Below are 15,087 nucleotides of genomic sequence, written 5' to 3' on the forward strand. Positions count from 1 at the left end.
AGATACCATGACATGATACAAACTATGCAAGTTGAGCACTCACACTCACCCCCACCCCAAATATGTGGTTTGACCCCCCCACCTAATATGTTCTCTGACCCCCTTCCCCACTATACATTGTGAAGGGTGAGAACTGACCATCAGCCCCCAATATGTCCTCTCGCCCCTTCCACCATACACTTTGCATGTTGTGTACTATAAACCCCCCCCCCCAACCCTAATATTTGTCCACAAGGACAAGCCCCGCTCCCCCACACACCTTATGTTAGATGCTACATCCTTTTGGAAGGGGGTGGGGGGGGGGTGCTTTGAATATTTTGCTATGGTTCAGTGTGATTTCCCGATATTCAAAATACTAACGTTCAAGGATTAGTAGACAATCAAAATATTGATGTCATCAAAATGCCGACATTCATTATGCCGACATGGTCACAATGCTGGCAGGGTCCAAATGCCAACATTTAAATTGTTGACAGGTCAAAAAGTTTTTTCTTTGGACATGGGTCATAAATGAAAATGGACACTGCGTAAGTGTACCGCGCCCCCTCTCATGCACTCGCCATGCTTCAGCCCAGTGCCTCGCACACTGCTATGAGCTAACTATATGCCCATTTGGATCCTGGAGTAAGAACAAGTAGTTTTTAAAGAAAATAAATCATGACAAAAAGCATGTCGACTTTTTGACATGTCAACTTGTTAAATGCCTGCATTTTTTGTTTTGTCATAATGAATGTCGGCATTTTGACAGTCAGTAATATTATTCCATCCCCCCAAAGTTTTAGTTACCCCCTGACTGCCACCACTGTGTTAAGTATATGTACAGGTGTGTCTGCACAAAATCTGTATTAACCCACTCCTCACTGGATCTGTCACACTGCATATTTCTGCTTTGTATTTCAGTTTCATTAACCCTGGGTTGACTAGTCTACCTGCTTAGTGAACCAATTTCTGGTTTGGACAACCACATTTTTCAAAATCCTGTGAGAGGAATGTATTTGCAGTGATTTTCAGCAGTGCACTAGATCATCGCCACCTAACTCACCTCACATCACTCAGAATAAGGCCCAAATAGGCGTACTACAGTGCTGCTGAGGTTTCCAAACTAATCTAAGCTGAGAATCACAATACTAATAAAAAAGGAAGATAAATCCATCTGACTAAATGATCTCACATTCAGGAATATATAAATCTTCAAAAATGAGTCCCAGTGGGATTTCTTTATGATTCTCCCAGCTGCAAAACTGCTTAGTTATATGCTATAAAATAGGATCAGATTTATCCCATATATAATAGTTTTGTGTTGAATCATTTCCAATGTGATATTGTAGCTAAAACCTAACGCAAACACATACAGTGCTACGGGGGCGAGAGGCCAGTGTTATAGTTCTGCTTGTTATTTTCTAAGTTTATATATACATACAGTTATGATTATAATTACTGTTTTATTTTAAATGAAAATGCTTGTGCATGTAAAGCTGTGTACACACACTTCGTTTTGCTTCAGATTCGATGTTAGATTTGATTTTCTATTAGATCTGGCATTAGATCTTCCCATTCAATTTGGCATTAGATCTGTACTTTTGCATTAGATATTGATTTCGATTTACATTCATGGTACATTGTACACATTTGATTTACTGGATCGAATTCGATATTTCTTTGGTTTCACAGTCTTTTTTCTTTTCGATTTTGAGAAAACGGGAGAGCGCATTGAATCGAATGCAGATCGAAAGTGTCCTAAAAACCATTCGATGTGCATTCGATTTTGCTTCTATAAGCAAAATCTAATCAAAACAGAAAAATCAAAGCGTGTGTCCACAGCTTAAGATTTAATTGTTTTTTGGGCACCCACTACGGCTATTCATTTGTTGCCCCCATTGGGCATGCATGTCTTGTACTGCCATATGAGCAGCTATCCTACAGTATTTTCACACATTGCAGCACTCACCTCAGGCTGAAATGTGTGTCCCCGGCTGCCTTAGTGCCTGAACGTTCAGATTGAATTGCTCCTTTGGTACCATCTAGTGGCAGCTGGGGTTAAGAACAATTGAATCTGCCTCTATGTGCTCTAACTCTATGTGACAATGCTTCAGGAAGGTGTCTGTTAAACACCACTGCAGAGGTGTTTAACAGACACAGCCCACACTGAAGGCCTGACTCTAATTTAAGTATAAAGTAATAGGGGGAGATTCTCTAAGCGAAAAATGCGGTAAAAACCCCGTTATCGGGGTTTTTAGCGCATTTTGGGATGCTGTAAGCATCCCCCGCCGGGTAACCTGGCGGGGGGCATCGCCAGAAAAATGGCGATGCCCCATAGAAGCCAATGGGCTTCTACCGCAACCCTCCACCGCCCCGTGCCGCCCCCCCCCCCGCCGCCCCGCATCGCCCCCTCACCTGTGTTCGGGCAGCACAGAGCTGTGCTACCCGGACCTGTGACCTCCTCCCTGCACTGATCCTCTTCCGGGTGCAGGGAGGAGGAGAGCCCGGCGCAGCAGCAGCGTCGGGTGTGTGAGGGAGGGGGGAGCGGCCGGGACCTGCTGGGACCCGGCGACTCTCACCGCAAAGGACAGCTCTTAACGCAAGAGCTGTCCTTTGCAATAATTATCGCATATGTTACAACATATGCGATAATTATAAATGCGATGGGCGGCGAAGGGGGGGCGGAGATTCTTAGAGAATCTCCCCCATATAGAGAATGTAACTATGTGCTTTGTCAATGAGGAACTGGGTTATTCCCTGGTAGGCCTCGCTTACTCTAGGCCAGGGGTCTTCAACTATTTTGTTCTGGGACACCATCAGACAATTCAAATAGTTACAGGACCCCAGCAAGTTATTGCAGAAAGTCACCACATAACATGTGTAGGCAGCAGACAGCACATACATGGCAGCATTGTGGAGGCACAAAGTGATGGGAGGAGACTAAAATAATAGACAATTCAACAGATTTTTCAGACTCCTTGCATCAGTGACTGAGATTAGAAAAGTAGCCAGCCTGATGGTCAGCAACATGGAGCCCCATGCTGGGAAGATCGGGACCCACTTTGGGGTCAGGACCCACAGTTTGAGAACCGCTGCTCTAGGCCATGCAACTTTCTGAGAGTCAGTTGGGCACAGTGTGCTATGTTAGCAGTGTTGCTGCCTATTATGTACACAGGGCCGCCAACAGGAATTTGGGGCCTGGGACTGTCCGAATAGACAATGTCCTGCCCTAAAGAAAATCTGCCACACCGCTCCACCCCAGTGCGACTTCACATATGTGTGGAGCATTTCGAACCTGCAGGAATAATTCACAGATCCACAGGGAAGGTTTATTTTAAGAAGTCCTTCCTGCTCAGCTTTGTGTAGATCTCTAGGTATCAGAAACAGGAGATAGGGCTGGGGGTGGGGGAGGCGATGTGCGGGGGTGGGGGTGTCACTGTGGGCAGCTGCCCGGGTCCCTGTCGGCAGCCCTGGGGGTAGATGGTGGCCACACAAATGAGCTTAAAGGCCTTTGCCCCCTCAGGTGAAGTGACTGTACAATACAGTAATATAACATTGTATTTTTTCTTTATTTTAATATTTTCTTTACAGATGGACTACAGGTGCCAATGGGTGCCTAATGGTGCTAATTCAGCTTCAATCGCTGAATAGCAAAAATCACTATTAGGTGATTATTGCTAATCTGCGCATTCACAATTGCCCTAGTGCCATGTGTGAGCCCTAAAACTATCTAAGAGAAGGTTACAATAGTTACAATAGATTTTGGATGGTCTTGAAATAGGACATATTCAAAACTGCTTTTTTGGAAATCTAATTCATTTGGTTCATCTCCCCTACAAACATTTGCTTTATATGATTGTTCTATGGTAGACAATGATTGCTTACATACTTCAGTTTAAATTGCCAGTACAATAATTCTGGAATTTTACACACACAGGTCAAATACACTTTCCCTGTCCACCAAAACCTTAAATTTGACCAGCAAAAAAGAGCCAGTTAAATGGACAATTCCAGTGCACAAAATACATTCACATTAAAACTACTCATTTGGTATTTCTGAAATAAATGCCAAACTACTTTAAACAACTGCCTCTGTCTGCTGTTTGTATACTTGTTTTAGTTTGGGAGTATGCTATGTGTGGAGTAAATTTACTAAAGATCGATTTTGATTGATTGCAGATCAATTGTAATCCATCTTAATTAATGATGGTCTTCCAGGGCTACAACACGTTTACTAATATTTTTAAATTAATATAAAAAAAAATTCATCATTAATTTTAATTGTTCTGAAATCGAATAAAATTGATCAAAATCAACCTTTAGTAAATATACAATGTGTTTTATTTCTGTTCTAATTACGTATAACATATCTCTGTCTTGTTTCCAAGGTAAAAGAACAGTTTGAGTTCAGTAGTCTAAATCCAGAAGATCACGTTACAATGGAAATCATTTTGGAAGATGTATTTAAATTTATATTACAAAATAACTCTCTTGGCTTTTTGGAAGTTCTGGAAAAAGTCCAGAAAAGTACTTATGCAAAGGTAAGTCTTCCCATTTAAAAACAACAATATTATTAATATATATTGTATATCTGGAAAGATATGATTGTTTTTTAATGTTTTAAATACATTTTGGAATTCTGTACAAGTCTCAGACAGAGGAAACGTCTGGTTAGTGAAATGCCATTCTTTGGGACTTGATTTGCTGGCATTTGTGCATTATACCACTCCATGAATGATGTATTTAGAGTCTTATATAGTACACAGCTTTAACTCTGCTTCCCAGAATTGATTTGCATGTATATACAGGTTGAGTATCCCGTATTCGAATATCCGTTATCCGAATTATTCCGAAAACCATACATTCCAGAAAGTGGTAAAACAACATTTTGGGATAAAAACTTACTGGGGACATCTGTAACAGCACTACTGAGGACATGAAATGTAACTGGCACTATATACATGTACAAGAAAATTATTGCTTGGCATTCAAATTCAATATCTGAGATAGTACACAAATTTTGTTTCATGTTTTGAAACCTTGTTTTTTGAACAAATAAAATATATTTGTGTGCATTTCATGTGTTTGATGTGTTTATACAGCATAAATGCAAGAGGATTCAGTATTGAATCCCGGCGGTCGGGATCCCGGCGTTCAGAATCCCGATGCCGGAATCCCGACAGCCGAAATGCCGACAAGGGGGGGACGTGGATCGCCCCCCCTTGCGGGCTCGCTGCGCTCGCCACGCAGCGGGCCCGGTGCCTCGCTACGCTCGGCACGCTAATTTATTCTCCCACCAGGTGTGTCGTGGACACCCCAGGAGGGAGAATGTGTCGGCATTTCGGTGGTCGGGATTCCGGCGTCGGGATTCTGAACGCCGGGATCCCGACCGCCGGGATTTTAACTGCATCCCATGCAAGATACTTCAAAATACATCATTGAAATATTTAAATATTCCGAAATACGGAATAATCCGTTATCCAAAATTCTCCTGGTCCCGAGCATTTTGGACACGGAATACTCAACCTGTATTGTATATACCTTCACACGCTAATTGAACACTAATTGAACTTTTCAATAATAACTTGCAATATATAAGATACACTAGTAACTTGATAAAAGCTAAAATCGGACATCAGTGAATATTTAGAACATATAGAATTTGTCCTGCTTTTAATAACATAGAATTATTTTGTGTAAATGTAGACACTATTTAGTATTTCACAATTCAAAAAGGTCTCGTGTTCCTGTTATTACTTTTCAAAGTGATGTTATTCAACAATTATTCTGGACTGTTGGGAGCAAATGTCAAACCCCTCAGTATAGTCAAAAGAGAAAAAGACAAGTTTATCTGTGATGCAAATGCGGTAGCCAGTGACAGATCAAATACCATTCATAAATGCACCACCATTTTTTCCTTTAGTTTTTTTGTTATGATCATTAAATATATCCATCATTGGGGTTGGAGTTGAACAAAAGTCGGTGCAGTTGCTACAGTATTGCATGCATAGAAGGCAGTGCACATTTTCACCCATACGTGGATCTCTGTGGCTTGATGAACCTCTGGGTTTCATAGATAATTGTCAGTTCACACTTACCCCAGCCCTGTCCTTGGTGCAAAAAGAAATGCACTTTGCAGTTAAGTTTTTTGATGTAGACTATGTACCAATTGAGTGACCCTTCATTAGAGACTGCACAAAGAAAGGAAAATAAGCTGGTGCATAGTCTAATCACAAAACTTGGCCTGAAAGACTAAAATATCTTAATATATATAGTTTGGGGCATAGAAGGGAAAGGGAGGACAAGATAGAAACTTTTACTAAGGCCCAGGAAGGAGACATTCTGCAAAGGAATAAGATGTATGCACTGAAACTGTAGGTTCAGGGGAAATCTGAGGAAAAATTACTTCACAGAAAGGGTAGTGGACAAGTTGAATAGCCTCCAGTCAGAGTTGGTAGAGGCTAAAGACAGTAGAGCAATTAAAACAGTTACGGTATATTAGATTGACCATGTAACGGTCGACATTCACTAGGTTGACACCCAATGATCGACAGGGTCAATGATCAACACAATATTTGGATTGACCATGGTAAGGTCAACAGTCAAAAGGTCGAAACCAGTTTTTCATTTTTTTTGACCCGGATGCCGACACAGTCAACATGGACATCGTCTAAGTGCACTGCGTCACCTCATATGGCTCTCGCCATACTTCAGGCACGGTTCCTCACTATACTTGGCACACTATTTTATTCTCCCAATATACCCTAGTGGATGGTAGGGCATGAAATACCGCCTGTCGGCACATGTTGGCTAACAAAAAAGTTAAAAACTCATGTCGACCTTTTGACTGTTGACATTCCCATGGTCGCCCTTAAGATTATGTTGACCATTGGACCGTGTCGACCATGAGTATGTCGACTATTCATAGGTGTCGAGCGACTCACTGGCGACCATTGGTGTCGACCTAGTGATTGTCTACCTAGTGATTGTCGACCTAGTGTCTGGATTCCATTGAACCATGCATGGAATAGACATAAGGATATCCTTATAAAGAAGTAAGGATCAAATAGGGTTTATGTAACAAATGGTTAAAAAGGGGACAGACTAGATGGGCCAAGTGGGTCTTATATGCCATCAAATTCCATGTTTCTGTGTTTATATAGACATGCATCACTATGTGTACTCACAATTGTGTATAGCCTGTAATCCAGGGGTGGGGAACCTCCGGCCCGTAGGCCATAAACGGCCCCCGTAGCCAGTGTGAAAGGACCACCCTCCCGACGGCTTGCCTGGACTTCAAGGAAGGGGGACGTCTCGCGAGAGGTCGGGAGACCTCGTGAGAGGAATCTACATCAGCAGTAGCCTATCCCAAGCATGTTTAAATTGTTCAACTGTTTTTGCCTCTACCACCTGTAATGGGAAGCTATTCCACTTATACACTACATTTTCTGTGAAGTAATTCTTCCTCAAATTCCCCCTGAATTTTTCTCCCTCTAGCTTCAGTGCATGTCCTCGTGTTCTGTTGCTCCTCTTTCTGTCAAGAATGTCTCCCTCCTGTACCTTGTTAAAACCCTTTATATATTTGTATGTCCCCCCTTTCCCTTCTCTGCTCTAAACTATACATATTAAGACCTTTTAGACTTTCCAGGTAAGTTTTGTATTGTTGCCCTTCTTTGTACAGTCTCTGTATGAACAGCTAATTTTCCAAAAAAGGTGTTAAAAACTCTACCCACTGCAATCCCTGCAAGAGCCACAGAGCACCAGCCTAGTGCTAATGTGCTGTGTCTTTCTTCCGGCTGGCTCTACTGGGCATGTGTCAGATCTCTATTTTGGGGGATTTGGGGTCCTTGCAAGAGAGATGCAAGAGAAAAAGGCTGATTAAGTCTTTTCGGGGCACTCTTTTATTGTTTAATTATTGTATGTATGTCAACAATTAAGATTTAACTTTTATTTCGGTATGCCTTAAAATTTCACTTTATGTTGGTTTTCAATAGAATATTAACCAAAACGCTCATGAGCAAATTTTTGTGTGCGGACTCACTCACGTCTATCTTAGAATGTGTCAGATCTCGCAAGCAGTCCAAAATCTCCCATGCATCATGGAGCAGGCACCCGCCACAGCCAGGGACAGTTTACAGAACAAAAAAGAATATACTGTGCTGCTGGAATGACTCATAGATTTTAAATATATGTCTCAAGCTGTAATGGGGGTTTTTGGTTCAGTAGGGGCGCTCTAGGGAGGCTGCTTTTCTGTGCATACATAGGATAAAAGAGGGGTAGTATTCTAGAATGAGCACTTCCCCTGTATGTATCGAGATCTCAATGGACAGGAGAGAAGGAAGATAATCAGGTGGGAGGACAAGGGAACACTGGAATAGGAATTCTTTTGGAATGTCTTCTAATGGATGATGCGTGGTTTCCACTCTTCTCTTCTTTAAAGAATTTCGGGGAGATTGAAGTGCCGGTTTTCAAATGAAGGAAAAAATAAATAAAATGAATGTGTATATCTGTGGTGACCTTTGTCTGAGATTTAGTATGCTAGGTGGATATAAGTGCACCTAATTCACTTGAATGGATGTAATAGAAAACATACAAAGGTTTCTTTATCAAATGGGTGTGGGTTTTATGCGTTTACCCCTAAAGTCCCAATCACAAGTGTCATTCCCTAACATTCAGTTTGACTGATCCTGGTGCAAATGATGCAAAGTGAGAGGGGTTTTTCCTTTTTTTAATTGTATTATTTCACAATGCTGGATAAACAAACAAGGAACAGCATCTTTTCTTTTCTCTTGTAGCATTATAAATGGCTCCCATTGTGGTTTCATAGACATTTAAAATAGACTTTCCATAATAAACTATGCAGAATATGGTAAATGTTCAAAGGGTAAAATGAGAGGATCAGGGATCTCCCATTTCCTCTAAGTGCTATGGCATGATTTTTCATTTGTTCTGTTCTCCTCTCTATACTGGGGCCATGTACTGTATGTGAAAAATCCAGTAAACATTTTATTACTGCTATTTTGCTTATAGGCAAACATTTGCTGGTTGGATCCTCTTCTACATTTGACTTGGGATGAAATGGATCAAATACAGAATTTCTTTCAAGAATTTAGAAATCTGGGAAAGTTTGAGATGGTAATGTAACATAGCATGAATATTATCAATTATCTGCTTCCTGAAATAGATGTATTAAAGCATGGAAAGATATTAAGTAAAAAAAAAAAAATCCAACTACAATCAGCTAATGTACTCCCTTTCACACCAATAACCTGGAACCAACCACCTGGGTTATTGAACACAGTTTCAAGCTGACTTTTTTTCTACCTACTCTCTGCTTACTCTTTGCCTGGGGTATATTTATTATTTGAGTTCAAGAAATGAAAATTATAATTTCTTATTAACGGAGTTCAAGAAATGAAAATGATCATTTCTTATTACCTTTTGTTGTGGCAACAAGTCATAGAGCATTATCTAGAATGCATCATTAAATGCAAAAGTATGCGTAAAATGGCAATATGTCTACTGCACATTTGTGTACTGTATATTTGATACAATTTTACTGGTCCCTTTTTTCCAGTGATTTTTTTTTTTTTACTCGTGTACTTATCTCAGATTAAATGCCATTGGTAATCAATTTACCTGCAATTTCTATACTCTGCCATTTTCCTGGTCATTTCTGCAGCAGCAGTGGCAAGGTTAGTACAGTGGTATGGGCCCCTTGACATCCTACACTCATTTCAATCCACCACTGACCTAGTAGCCAAAACATCACAGTCAGCCTCTTTATGTGCCAAGGCTGCAGTAAACAGGGCCAGATTAGGGCTAGGGGTAAAAAGGATCAAGATCAAGTATTTAAGTGGAGGAGCTGTGGCCAGTGCTGTGCGGGTGTATCCAGAGCCATGTGGGCATGTACACCCCTACACTATCAGCCCAATGGTCTCTCTAAGAGCCAGATGTATCAAGCTTCAAAAGTAATAAAGGGGAGAGTGATAAACAACCAGCCAATCAGCTCATATCTGTCATTTTTTAAACCCAGCCTGTAACATGGCATTTAATAGCTGATTGCTGGTTGTTTCTCGCTTTCCACCTTATCACTTTTGAAGCTTGAAAACGTAGAACAATTGCATCATTTTGTGAAGTTAATAGAAATACAATCTTGATACTTAACATTTATGGTCAACCATGTGGCCAGCTGGGAGGCTGCTGTCATATTGATGGTCCTATTTTTTTGAGGAGACCTAGGGCTGCAGTGCCATCTGCTACATTGTAAGTCTGTCCCTGCCAGTAACAGCAAGGCTCCATATATACAGTCATTCAATGCAGTCAGACCAAACAGTGAGCGATTTCATTGGATCATTTCTGTTTCCATTTGGAATTGATACATTTCCACTTTCCAGCTCCTTTGTAAGCTGTTTGTTCTATTAGATCAGCTCTTACCGAAATAGATTAGAAACAACGGAACTGATTTTTTTCCCAACTAGAATGCAGCAGAATTGTTTGCAACAAGAATTTGCAAATCAATTATAAATTGGGGACATGAATATAAAAACCTGTGCGCCCATTGTCAGATCCACTTCTGCAACAGATCTAGTAATCTGGTGATGTCAACAGATGTTTTTGCTTTTCAGATAAATCAAATTCGTGCCAAATTCCTATTAGCTTTACTGAAAGTACTCTGATGATCAGGCTTCAAATCAAAATCCATGTGGACTTTATTAATAGTTCATAAAATAAAAAACGGGATTTAGTAATAAATTTACTTAGCCCATTGTCTGGTTTAGACATAAATCTTTTATAAGTACACTGCACAATTTAGTGATATGTGGTCTTTTTTATGTTTCTGTCCCACGTTCACCATTTCACTGTTTTTACATAATATATTTATTATGTGCCTGCTAACAGGACATTTGTAAAATGACGTTGAACTCTTCACCGACTCCCAGACACAATCATCAGTCCATTATTAGCAAATGCTTGGCTGATGATGGCAATGATTAAAAGCAGAGAGCTCCGGCAACCGCTGGCATTTATTCTTCTACGCATATGCAGCATATCTTTCAGCTAGTGATGAATAAAGGACAAAAACAAAACTAATTGTAGTAATGAATGTGGGCATGGACAATACATTCACAATGAACATCTCCTATAACTCTTGTATAACCTTAAACAGACCCTGGCTATCCAGTTACAACAAGAAATACATGTGAAGAATGCTTGATTCTACACAGCGTGCACTTACAGTTGTTTATAAAAGCAGGAAAGAGACTTTAAACAACTTTGGTATATGTCAGTAGATGCATCAAAGCTTTTATACTGCACATTAACTTATATAAAAATATCTAATTACACAAAACAAGCTACATGTTTAGTCGCATAGCCAGACGCAGGGGGGTTTCTGGTTGCCCGGAAACCCCCTCCTCTTGGCAAGTGCCTTAAATTGTGACAACACTGGTATATAATATGATTAATAGAGCTGCCACCACATCATGCAGTGTAAGGGACAGAGCAGAGCTGCTGCACATGCCCAGTGGCTTCTTCTACCACATTTACAGTATGTGTGGATCTGAGCCCTTGAACATCACAATGGACCAGAGAGCAGCCTGTAGGAAGAGACAGGAGCCTTTCCATGAAGTGGGAGATTGTGAGCTTAGAAAGTGCAGTACTGGTTCTATTATATTTGTGTATTTATTATGATATCTTTAAATATTTCCTGACCACTTTAAATGTTTGAAACAGCCTATACTATAGACCATCTGTACTGTTAAATATTAATACTATTCCATACAGTATCCAGTGTATTAAAACACCAATTAGAATTACTAGGCTTTCTGTGCAAGAACAAATGCCTCCATATGTTAGGTATATGACTGTTGGGTATGAGGATGTGAGTTCAAGTACCTGGTATTGCATTGCTAAGAAATGTTTACTTTAAATACATGGGCATGTAGCTGAATGACAAGGTGCACATACTGTACATCATGCAATAACTGATAGCTCACAAGTAAATTGCATAAATATAGGAGGAGGTTAAGTGTTCAATTTCTTTGCTTGGAGTTGTTTGAAACCATGTATTATTGTGCTATAACTGTGTGTGTGTACTATATATCACATATATGGAACCAACCCTTGCAAATCCTGCAATTGCCCCTCAGAATGTTCCTTTAATATCACGTTTTCCCCTTCCCTACTCTAAGTTGTACATGATCCGTTGTACTTGATCATTTCTTTAAGTAGTACTACAGATGGAGCCGGCCTGGTCTTTGCAGGGGATGGCGGCAGAATCGCCAGCCACCATCCCCCGCCAGCCGTCATCTGATATGCGAAAGGGGACGCGCGCACACGGGGGACTGCGCTTCCCCCAGGTCCCCGCCGCTTCCCCCGGGTCACCGCCGGCTTCCCCAGGGTCACCCACCCTAACCCTGTCCTTCTCCCTGAAGCGGAGACGGACAGGGTTCCCGGCGCCCCGCCGCCCGGAAACTGAGACGCGTGTGCGTGTGAGACGCACGCGTGTCTCAGTCAGATGGAGCGCCTCGCTGCTGGAGGATCGCCAGCGGAGACAGTCTGGCGATTCGCCAGCTAGAGGGAGCCCGGCTCCATCTGTATTTTAGTCATCTTATCTACTTTTATTAACATCCTGAAGCCTCTATGTCTGTACTTGGTACTCGAGTTAAGATTACCATTGGCCTATGAAATGGTAATAGTACTCCCCACTTTATGCTACAAATATATCTCCATGTATGTTACTACTGTACTTCCTCCCTAGAGCACTTACCACTGTATCACATAACACTGGCCCTTATTCTGATCGGTGCGGCCGGATCCGATTATGCGGCCAGGACCGTGCGTGCGAAACCCCGCCTTTCGTACGGATCGCCAACTCCGTCCATACGCGGTAAGAAGCTGACCGAACGGACCGCACGTGTATTTTTCATGGAATACGCCTCCTCCATCTCAGGGAACCTCCCCCATCATTCGATGGTCGCAGACCATCGAATGCAGGACCGAGTGCTCCACCAGCTCCCGCAACCTCAGACCACACGGACATTTTTCCGTGCAAAAGCAGGGATCTGGGCGGGCAGCTGACATCCGGCGATGTCATATGTCCGCCCCCTACACGTGCGTCACGGCCGCATTACCATGCGTACGCCCAGCGTTTGCATGGGAACGCCCATGAAACGCGGGGCGTATGCATATGGTAATGAGCCCAAATAGCCTTTCATGCCCCTCTCCACCCCCTGTTCGGAGTGTTCACATATCATGCGGGATTTAGCCGTACGCCCCGCTCGCACATGCGCAGAGACGCCTCTGCACATGCGCAGACACAAAACATCGGCGGGCCGAACGCACGTGGATATATCCGCACCGACCAGAATAAGGGTCACTATCATTCCATATTCCCTTTCCTCTGTTGTTGGTGACATTATGTCAACATCACTCCGTTTTTAAGTTAAGTAGTATATGTCTGATTTACAGCTCTACAAGACAGACCAGCAGCCACTCTAGAGAGAGTATTGCTCAATGCAAGACCAACTCACCAACCTGATGATGCTGCTATACATGTAGCATTCAGGGCCATGAAGTCCCAGCTGCAAGACAAACATGTCAGTCAGCCGATGCTGGTAGACATGCAGCCTCTACGGATATACAGTCGGCAGCTGCAAGACAAAAATGCCAGTAAATCAAGGCTGCCCAAACCGCTACTCTTCATCCAGGGCCATGAAGTCCCCAGCTGCAAGACAAACCTGTCAGTCAGCTAAGGCGGTACAAACTGCAGCCTCGAGAGTCATGGAGTCTCCAGCAACAACACACATTCAACAAGATCTGCTTAGAATGCAAACACTGCAGTTCTCAGATTAAAACTAAGAGAAGACTTTAAACGTGCAACAGTTCATTGTAATGCAAATATCCGGTATGAGATGCACTATAATGGAAATATTGGAAACATGTCCAGGCAGTGCATGCACTGCAGTGCTAAGACATGGGGCAGAGATGCTCCTGATGTGTGTTGCTGTGGGAGTAAAGTGAAACACCCACCCGAGCCACTTACGTCTCTGGATGCTGGGATGTACAATAAATCAAGTGTTTTTCTCAGACATTTCAAAATATAACTCTGCTCTCCAAATGATATGATTGAGGGCAAGAGGTCCAACAGATGATTCCAAATACATGTATTGAGAATGTAAAGTTCAGGGATGTCTACCATACTGTATGTAAAATCATTGCTGACACTTTGAACCACTTTTTAGGTGATGTGTGGGCCAAGATTAAAAGTGAAAGACTGAAGCTAGGTACACACTACTCATCCATTTCAGCAGATTGGAGCGACATAGTGGGAACATCGTCTAGTGTGTGCTGACATAACCAAATGCAGCATGACTGCTGCCAGCACTCTATCACTCTATCACTGCCAGCATTGTTAGTGGAGTTTGCTCTTGCTGATGCTGGCTATGGACCGAGGCAATGTTGCTGGGTAAACACTTCGGGGGAAATTTTCTAAAGGAAATTTGTAAAAAAAAGGTGTATTTGTTTCCAGAAATACACTTATTTTTGACATTTACTATCCTGAAAATACGACAATTCGTATTCGTATTGATGTGCTATCAATACGAATACGAATTGTCGTATTTTCGGGATAGTAAATGTCAAAAATAAGTGTATTTCTGGAAACAAATACACCTTTTTTTACAAATTTCCTTTAGAAAATTTCCCCCTTCATGTAGTGTGTACCCAGCTTTAGATACCTCAATGAAAAAAGTGAGAGATTGGTACTTGTTTCCTAGCACGGCGCCCACGATATTCATTCGTATGGCATTGTATTCAATTTAAAATTGTATACCATTGTATATGGCATACAATGGCATACAATGCAATGCGATGCGATTTTAAATTGTATATACAATTTTTAATTGTATAAGCACCTTAATAGGTGCTTACAATGTTAAATGCACCCCCACGCTCCCGCCACTATCAACACCAACCCGAAGCGTGGCGAGGGGCGGTGGTACGCGTCCTCCGACCTTTTCATACCCCTACTATCCACGTCGGCGTAGAGTTGATGTTACATAGTGTGGCGAGCGCAGCGAGCCACCGAGCTTGAAGCGTGGCGTG

The 15,087-nt window shown here is 42.0% G+C and overlaps 1 protein-coding gene across 2 annotated transcripts in view; it reads left to right on the forward strand.

Moving 5' to 3' along the window:
- Positions 1 to 15,087, forward strand: part of CPED1 (cadherin like and PC-esterase domain containing 1) — a 265,135-nt gene that overhangs the window by 73,493 nt on the left and 176,555 nt on the right. For both annotated transcript variants that reach the window (XM_083182819.1, XM_083182820.1), the window contains 2 exons: positions 4,368 to 4,520; positions 9,010 to 9,114. In XM_083182819.1, coding sequence (XP_083038945.1) covers positions 4,368 to 4,520; positions 9,010 to 9,114 — 258 coding nt within the window. The remainder of the gene's footprint in view (positions 1 to 4,367; positions 4,521 to 9,009; positions 9,115 to 15,087) is intronic.

Source organism: Crinia signifera, chromosome 4, assembly GCF_055691185.1.
Source record: "Crinia signifera chromosome 4, ASM5569118v1, whole genome shotgun sequence".
NCBI lineage: Eukaryota > Metazoa > Chordata > Amphibia > Anura > Myobatrachidae > Crinia > Crinia signifera.